Source organism: Dreissena polymorpha, chromosome 1 (genome assembly GCF_020536995.1).
Source record: "Dreissena polymorpha isolate Duluth1 chromosome 1, UMN_Dpol_1.0, whole genome shotgun sequence".
NCBI lineage: Eukaryota > Metazoa > Mollusca > Bivalvia > Myida > Dreissenidae > Dreissena > Dreissena polymorpha.
The window spans coordinates 141,615,627-141,625,607 of NC_068355.1; the positions used below are offsets into that span (position 1 = coordinate 141,615,627).

At 35.3% G+C, this 9,981-nt stretch overlaps 1 protein-coding gene across 4 annotated transcripts in view; it reads right to left on the reverse strand.

Annotated features, from left to right (window-relative positions):
- The window catches only part of LOC127853263 (cysteine--tRNA ligase, cytoplasmic-like), a 76,509-nt gene that overhangs the window by 25,187 nt on the left and 41,341 nt on the right, over positions 1 to 9,981 (reverse strand). For all 4 annotated transcript variants that reach the window (XM_052387634.1, XM_052387623.1, XM_052387641.1 and 1 more), the window contains exons 3-7: positions 7,704 to 7,889; positions 6,877 to 6,975; positions 2,414 to 2,557; positions 1,357 to 1,497; positions 901 to 989 (exon numbers count right to left, since the gene is read on the reverse strand). In XM_052387634.1, coding sequence (XP_052243594.1) covers positions 901 to 989; positions 1,357 to 1,497; positions 2,414 to 2,557; positions 6,877 to 6,975; positions 7,704 to 7,889 — 659 coding nt within the window. The remainder of the gene's footprint in view (positions 1 to 900; positions 990 to 1,356; positions 1,498 to 2,413; positions 2,558 to 6,876; positions 6,976 to 7,703; positions 7,890 to 9,981) is intronic.

The window sequence follows — 9,981 nt, forward strand, 5'->3', positions numbered from 1 at the left end:
TGTGAAAAATCATCCGACCAGAACCGGCTGATAATATGCACATCTCCTCTTGGTAGTGAAGCTTCCCATAAAGTTTCATTGAATTCCGGTCATAAGTTGCCGAGAAATAGCCCAGACAAAAATTGTGCACGGACGGACACACGGATTAACTGACAGACAGACGGACAGACGAAGCGGTGACTATATGCTCCCCCAAAAAGGTTTTGGGGGAGCATAAAAAAAAGAATAAGTAAGTTAAGAAAATGTTGTTGTTTTTTTAAAAAGTTTTTACAGTATTTGTACTGAAAGTTAACTTATTTTCCTAAGGTGGAAAGACAAACTCTATCAATCTGCGAATTATGGACAACTCAACAAAGTCTATATCCAGCAGAAAACCATAATGATAATTAACTTGAGATGATTTTCTCATAGGAGTTTATCACTGGTGGTGGTTTGTTTATTTGTTTGTATGACATAAGTTGGTGTTTATTGAACAGTATTTCAGTCATGTTACAGCAGTAAGTTAGACTCCTCGATGTTCCTGGGAAAGCTGGATTACCAGTATTACACCCTTATGCCTATACCACTAACTGAGAACTTAACCACTTAAATCAGAGGTAGGAGGAGAATGGTCGTAGAAATCATTTCATGACAGACCCCCAAACAAGTTATGTGGTTGGGCCACAAGTCAAACCTCCTTTTCTTATGATTTGCAATTTAGCAACTGAGCTAGAAAATTAAGCATGATAGAACAGAGACACTTTTTAATAATAGCACACAGATAACATTGTCCTCACAATAATTATCTGCCATTCTTACAATCACTGCAAATCTTTGTCAACATCAATTGTAATTAGTCAAATGCAGCATTATGGTTGCTTGGCTACAAAAACTGCCAACATGGGTTGGTCAATATCTTACGCATATCCACGAGTTATTATCTGCTGTATAAACTCTATGATTTCAGGCACGTATTCGCTCACCCTTGTCAGCACATCTGCAGGTAAAACCTGTAAAATACTAAAGTTACAATAACACTTCTCATAACCAACTTAAGCAAGTGCCATTTGTATCCTAAATAGATGATAATTTAATGAACTGTACCTCATATCTATTTTTTTTTTTAATTCATTGTATATCCTCGTTTTTACACAGCGTGTGCCACCATTGACCTTTGGCAATCAAATTATTTTCCATCTTCTCAACCAAAGTCCATACATGCAACTGAATACTCTGTCAAAGTCGCATTTCCGAAAATAACTGTATTTATAATGGAATATCTGAACAAATGTTAAGCTATGGATGAAGTATAATTATATCATATGTTCCAACTGTGCTATGAGTTGTGAGTGTCTTACATAACATGTATACTCTTACATTTAGACTCTCCATGTCAGTGTGGTACTCCTCTTCAAACTGAGAGGACAGACGCGCAAAAATGGACTTATCTGTAACAGTGGAGCCTTTATGGGCATCTAGCCAGTCAGACAGCACATCTTTGGAAGCCAGCAGCAAGCCCTGGGAAAGAATATTGAAATAAATCCAATATAAAATCCATCACAAACATAAAAAGCAAATTTCATTGAATATATATCACCTGCCAAATACCTGTTGTTTATGGATGGGTTCATGTCCCTTGATGTATAGTAGAATCCCTCAAACATAAGGCATATTTAATAAAAAATTGTAACATTTGACAACAGTGTGCTAACTCTTATTGATATCTATAAACCCATTAAGTTTCATGTTTAATTCTTGTATCATATCTGAGATAAAGCCCAGAAAAGTTACATTATACAAAAACAACAAAGGGCAATAACTCTTGTTGAAGAAAATGTAGTATAAGGTTTCTTATGATATCATCCTCATTGATATCTATAAACCCATGAAGTATCATGTTTAAACTGTGCACAGTATCTTCGATATAGCCATGAAAGTTACATCATACAAAAACAACAAGGGATATAACTCTTAAATAAGAGTGTTTGGTAATGGTTCTTGTGCATTGCAATTCGCTTTATTGATATCGATGCACCCATGAAGTTTCAAGTTGAAATCTTATATAGTTTCTGAGACATATACCTGAAAAGATGTGTCCGATGGGCGGATGCCAAAACTATATCCTTCTGCCTTTGGTGCAGGACAATAAACGTATTAAACAGGTATGTCAAAAGTAAATTCAATGCCATTTATATACAAAATAGCTAGAATGATAAATAATATAAGATGGTGTTGTAATTAAAAATATTGATGTCGTCTGTGATGTTAAGCAGTGGACCATGGGCAGACAAACTAACCAACTAACTAACCAACCAATAATAGTTTTTAACAATATGTCTCCCATTGCCAAGGGGGGAGGGGTACATAAATATTCATAATACTGGTATTATGCTGAAAAAAAGATACATTATGTGACAGAAACACTGAGACTGACCTGCTGAGCTTGTGCGATGGCTTCATTTGATTGGCTCTTCATTGATTCAAGATGTTGAACTGCATTATCAATTTTAGTCTTCATTCGCTGGTACATGGCAAGCTTATCTGCGTCTGTTTCTGAGGCGATTTTAATCCCAAACGGCTGAAAAAAGGTACAAATATGATAGGGAAATATAGCCATTGACACTAAAACAAGAGCTGTCAGAGGACAGCGCGCTCGACTATTCGAGTGCTTGACAATATAACGTAAGCCATCATGGAGAGGGCGGAATGATGTGGGAGTGTGGTCATTTAATATATGATATTTAAAAAAAAAGATTTTTTTTTGGAGGGGGGCTCTGGGGTGGGGCGTGGGGGATGGTTTGGGTGGTATGTCAGGTAAATGTTGTTTTGTCAAAGTATGATTAAAATGTGATCATAAATAAAGAAGTTATGGCAATTTAAGCAAAATTTATAAATTTGACCTTGAGAGTCAAGGTCATTCAAAGGTCAAGGTCAAATTCAACTTGCCAGGTACAGTAACATCATGATAGTAAGAAAGTATTTGAAGTTTGAAAGCAATAGCATTGATTTTTAAAAAGTAAAGTGGATCTAAACACAAAATTTAACAAAATATTCAAAGTTACAAAGACAAAAAAGGGCCATAATTCCGTTAAAAAGCCAACCAGAGTTATGCAACTTGCCCTGTACAGTGCCCTTACGATAGTTAGCGAGTTTTCCAAGTCTAACAAGCAAAAGCTATGATACTTTAGGAGTAAAATGGACCGAAACACAAAACCTCAGGGAATGTTCAATTATCTTAGTATAAAAGGAGCCATAATTCTGTCAAAATGCTTGATACAGTTGTCTGCTCTTGTTTATACATTGGCGGTCATGTTGGTAAAGAAGTATGCAAAATATGAAAGCAATATGTCAAAGGACATAGGAAATATTTGAGGTGGTACGCAAACTTTAACATAGGTTTATCAATAATATGCATATTCTAAGTGATAAAAGGGCCATAATTCTTACAAAATGCTTGATACAGTTGTCTGCTCTTGTTTATAGATTGGGGTCATGTTGGTAAAGAAGTTTTGCAAGATATGAAAGCAATATGCCAAGGGATATAGAAAATATTTGGTGTGGTACGCAAACTTTAACAAAGAGTTATCAATAATATGCATATTCTAAGTGGAAAAAGGGCCATAATTCTAACAAAATGCTTGATACAGTTGTTTGCTCTTGTTTATAGGTTGGGGTCATGTTGGTAAAGAAGTATGCAAAATATGAAAGCAATATGTCAAGGGCCATAGGAAAAATTTGGGGTGGTACCCAAACATTTGCACGCTAACGCTAACGAGAAAGCCGACGCCGTGGTGAGTAGGATAGCTCCACTATATATATTTCATATATAATAGTCGAGCTAAAAACACTTATTAATATATTAACACAATATGTTAAAATGAGTTTGTAAGAAAATGTTACAAGTGAATTACTGACAAAAGTTCCTGTGAAATTGATTGTATTCATCAAAAACTTAATATCAGCAATTTACCACTATATGAATTTGATAGCAAAATAAGACATGGAACAATTCACAATCTGTCTTTTTAGCCATTTTCCACCATTTGAAGGGAAAGTAAATGGGTAAAATAAGTAATTTAACTCAATTTCTGAACCCCTGCCATATGTCAAACCATTTAATTGAGGTTGCAGAGCATGCAACAATATGTCCCCTACTGTATCTTATTGTACGTCAGACAATTAAGTGTAAAAGAAATATGCATACAGTTACACTGACAAGTTTACGACCAAAATTCTATATGAAGAGATACCTGTATTTTAAGTGTATGAATAAGAACCCTTTTTTGATATAAATGAATTAGTGGATAACATTCCAATTAAAAGGCAATGTATCAGAGGTTATGATACTGCATCACTTAATACACTTTTTAATTACTCTTAAAGGTCATTGGTCAAAGATACGAGGTGGTTATTAATTAAAGCCATTTCATTTAAACTGCATTTGGGAGGAACTACACTGCAACGCCAGTATATATCACCGTTGGTGGGGTCCAAAGATCCCAAGCGCGATATATCCGACGCGCGATATAACTCGGGAAATGTCTAACTTAATTGTATTGCGGTTAATTTGTCAATTTCCCCTTTGTTTACATTTTATAGTGTTTTTCCCAGGCCATTTCAGCGTGGCGAAAAGCCACACCGCCCTCCCCGATCGCCACGCTGCCCTTTTCAAAGGCAAATTTCGCCACGCGACCTTTTTTTCAAAGGCAAATTTCGCCACACGCCCTTATCGATAACATCTTTATTGCCTTACGAGCTAACTTGGTCCGTAAAATCAGCTTCCTTGATTGTCTGTGACGCTCCGACTGTGCTTGATTTACTCGAGAGACGTCAACGTCTAATCGACTTTATTAATCGAGCAGATTTAATCTATTACAGTGCTCGATTTAGGTTGGTCTTACTGACTGCTCCAAAGCTGTGAATTAGTCATGCGTTAATCACCCCGTGTCAGAATCAATCGATAATGCCAGAGGCTATGTTATACCAAGCGCACTTTTCAGTCGGCAATGTGTAGTCCTTCACGATAAAATCGTTACTTTGGAGACTTTTGAGACAAAACTCGATGTTATTCTCGTGGCAATTGTGCATTGCATGCATTATTCAGTTATATCAAAACATATATTTTTACGCATTATTACATTCAAAAACACAAACAAATTTATTCTTTATCGTTTTCGTCTTTAAAATAATTAGATCTACTTATTGAAATAATTACTGAGACGTATACTAATTTAACAAAATGCGAATCGCGTATACAATTTAACGTTTGTATGCGCACCTGTCGCTTACATCATTTGACATTTTAACAACATGGCGGACTATACAGAATTAAATTGTGACTCGGCAAAAAAGGCAAATAACGTCATAAACGATCGAATTAACGATGGGGGTTATACATTAAGAAGAAATTAATGAAATGTCTGTGATAATCAACTATGCATAAAAATGTTTTAGATAGCAACAACAACATTATTTATTTATTTGTAATCTACTCGGTGGATGTATGTCACGGAAACGCGTCTTTGCATATTGTTATCGATCAATTTACTCGCAATGTTATTTTAAACATCTGGCAAGATTATTGTTAGAAAATGGGATAAGACAAACATGGTTTCATTTATATGTTAGTGGATCTGGGTATAATCAGATTCATATGCATTTATTGCTTTATTATGTTTGTCGTGCTGTACAGTTTATTGAAACAGCATGGAACTTAAATGTACATTGCAAGGTAAATATATTAATATAAATCATAGTAAGTTAAATACATCAATTACCATTAAATGTGCTTGTTTATATGTTATTTTTTCCACAACTGCTTCTGATGCGATTACATCTTTCCCCGTAATTCTGGTATTCAGGGAACGTTTTTGCCCTTTTTTGCCTAAACTGCGCGCTAAAATGCCCTTTTTGAAAGTAATGCGCCATGCCCCTTTGCCCTCCTGGGAAAAACACTATTATATATGGCACTTCTACATATTTGTATAGTTATAATTGCAAACCAATTCTGCAATAAACATTTTCATAACTACATACGTATCTGTATTTATCATAAAATACAAAATGTATATTATATTTTTTATTTTCATTTGCGATCGCTCGCAAATCAGCTAAAAAGAAGAATTCTTGCTGTTAAAAAAATGTATAAAATATAATTGTGCATAGATTCAAATTTACCCTTATAAATAGTCCTAATGAAGGAATAGAAACAGCATAACAGTAACGATATACAGCATGTTTGAATTATAATTTATTAAGAGGAAATGTCAATGCCACATAATTCGCGAGATACCGCAGTACTTTAGTTGACATTTACAACGAAACTTTTAATGGAAATTAAATGATCTCACTATTGTACCCGCTAGGAAATTTTTATTTACAAATAAATACACCAACGCCAATTTTCGCGCACTTTTTATCAGGACAAAGAAATTCATGACCAGTACCGAAATTTAACGATTTATATACCAGTAAACTGCCATTATTACCTTTGCAATGACACTAATTGGTTATTTCTTAAGTGTTAAAAACAACCTCAGCCGTGTGTAAACAACACTGTCACTAATCGCCTGTTTTTCACGCTTCACTGCGTTCAATAGTAAGCCGCGAAATATAGGGTGTTAATACTAGCTAGAACCGTTTTTTTGCTGTTAGCGAATTCTCAGATTAAAACATGTCATTTAGTGATCATGCTTGTCGGATTTTTGGGAGCCATAGCCAAAGCGCGATATACTGGACAGTGCGATATACCGGTCCGCGATATATCGGCGTTGCAGTGTATAATCATCGTTAAATGCAGGTGGTCCCTAAGACAGGTTTGGCTGTATTGTGAAATGCAATTATTTATTCATTTATTTATTTTGCAATTTAGTTTCTAAATGATGGAAAACTCCATACTTTCATTGCTTCCATTGTATCAGCCAAAACTTGGTTCCACGACTTGCTTTCTGCCAGATAAGCCTCCCAAAGATGATTCTGACGTGCCCGCTTTATGATCTGCAGCAACGTGAAGGCATGATATAGAAATGGGTCGTGCTCTGTGTAAAGGGGGTTTAATGCATGTGCGTAAAAGGTCGTCCAAGATTAGCCTGTATAGTCTGCACAGGCTAATCAGGGACGACACTTTCCGCTTTTATGATATGACATAGTCTCTTCTTGGCAAAAATCCAGTTTTGGCAGAAAGTGTTGTCCCTAATGATTAGCCTGTGTGGACTGCACAGGCTAATCTAGGAAGACACTTTACTCACATGTGTCAAATCCCCTTTTTTACAGTGTGAGGCTAAAACGTATCAAATAACAAATTTTCTGACTGCAATAAATTGATCTTTCTTGGTAGAAGGGAATTATTTAATTAAGTGTCAAGAGATTTGTTAAGTGCTCACAATATCAATAAAGTTATAACGAGCGTGGCCAATATAAGTTGGAAGGTCATTATTTTAACTAACTTTGTTGAAGGACAACATAAAATGTTACATGAAAAATACCAAACTTATTTTGCTTGTGATTTAAGAGGAGATTTTAAAGTTTTCAGTACAATACACCAAATTTGACCCTAAGGGAATGATTTGAACAAACTATGTAGAGTACCACTTACAAACAAAATATTCCATATCTCGGCCTTGCTAGTGTCTGGAGAATTTTTGTTTAGTTTCAAGACTTTTTATTATTGCCCTTAATAATTAAAAAATTGAAAGCATAAATGGAATACAGCAACCTTGTCTTACTTTATCATCAATATCGGTGACATTCAAGACGTAGACAACATTGTACTTGAAGTACTGTTCAAGGACACGTCTGAGGATGTCAAAGGAGATATAGGAGCGTGCATGGCCCATGTGGGAGGAGTCATACACAGTGGGCCCACAGCAGTACCACAGCACACGCTGGCCACTCTGGGGCACAAACAGTTCCTGCAACATAAGAACGAAAAGCAGTTTAAGCATCTTGGTAGTCATCATTAACGTTTGCAGAAAAAAACAATTCCTACAACAATCAAAAGCAGTTAAAGAGACTATGCACAATTTTTATATGCGTTAAATTGTAATGTATTGATAAAAATATGTAACAATATCACAAAATAGGCACACAAAAAATATACAGTGAAGACGAACTTCATAAAATGCAGCAAAGACAAATTAGCGCCCCGAGCCGATTGTGTCGTATGAATAGATATCGTTGCAGGAAATTAAAATGATCCGTAAAACTAAATTTAGATTCACATTGTACATGCATGATGTACATGCTGGCGAATTCGACTGTACAGACATTTTCGATTTCAGAATGATATCTGGCTTATTTAGCATTTTTCGACACATGTTCTTCTAAACTTTAATTTTAATTTATATTGAAATATATGTATAATCAGTTTTTTTAACACATTTTATATAAATTCATAAATATTTGACAAAATCATGCATACTCTCTTTAACGTAAAGTCCAACCTGAGAACAGTGGTCAGTCAAGTCAAGTGAAATTCTCAAAGTTATCATAGTTGACAGATGACAGTTGTTCTCAGTGTCCACTTTTTAGATGATCTGTCAGGTAGTAGTAATGCTAGGTGGTTACTCCACCCAGTCGTTTGCACAACAGTCCCATGTAAACAAATGCTTAATGCTGATAAATTAGTATAACAAATTATTTCTAGTAAATCATACAAATTATTATCTTATAAATTGATTTAAATGCATACCTCTTATTAAACTTAATCAATATATAATATTTGTGTTAATTCATGCATCTTGTTCATTCAGTAAATCCAACAGTCTAGTCCCTATATGATCATTGGAAGATATTTTTAAATAACCATCTTCACATGTCATTGATGTCACGTCAAAATAACTCCTTAATAGCGCATGGCTGTTATTAACCAAAAGTACGACATAGCAGACACTAAAAGCTTTCCTTTTATCACTTTCAAATAACAACACTCCCAAGCTAAGTGTTGTTATTGACACCTTATCTGAGCAACAAAGATACATTGATTTTGTTATGACTGGGCAGCTAACTGCTACCGATACACTTTATTATTGCACATGTTTCACGAGAAATTAACTCGCCGATAGCTCGTTATAATTTATTAGAAACTGACAGATAAGCTATCATATCATCTGTATGCCGTAATAATACATACTACAAATGAAATTATACTGATGATTGAAGGCAGATTGCACCAACCAGTCAAGGGTGCGCATATGGCAGCGTGATGCATTTTTTCAAGCGCTAGCCACCAGCACAGGTATCCACCTTCTCAACACCCTATTTTACAGTTTCTCACAGTGGGCTGCATTTATCACATAAAAGGCAGTTACAGACAATCACATTTTTAAGCCGCAAAATAGACGCACAATAGACCCTAAGATGTCAGTGTTATACAAGAGATGTGTTTGTCAGAAACACAATGCCCCCTACTGCGCCGCTTTGAAATAAATTTGTGTAGTTAATTATATCACTTTATCAAATATTAATTTCCTTGTGAAAATTATCTGTACCTGCCAAATGATATAAAATAGAAATTATCTCCCTTTAAAGCTTGTGACTTCCCTTGGATTTAGTTTTTTGACCTTTGACCTTGAAGGATGACCTTGACCTTTCACCACTCAAAATGTTCAGCTCCATGAGATACAAATGCATGCCAAGTATAAAGTTGCTATCTCCAATATTGCAAAAGTTATTGCCAATGTTAAAGTTTTCGGATGGACGCACAGACTGACAGACAGACTGACAGTTCAACTGCTATATGCCAGCCTACTTACAAAACAACAAAAACACAGTTGTACTTTGTGCACCACGAAACAAAAGTTATGACCAAGGTTAAAGTTTTGGGACACATACAATGACAGACAGACAGACACATACAATGACAGACAGACAGGCCAAAAACAATATATCCCCGATCATTCGATCCGGGGACATAAAATTGTCTGAACCAAAAAATAATGAGGTTCATGAATACAATCACAATACCTTTTTTTGTACCTTTTCTCAGTAATATCTGTTTGTATA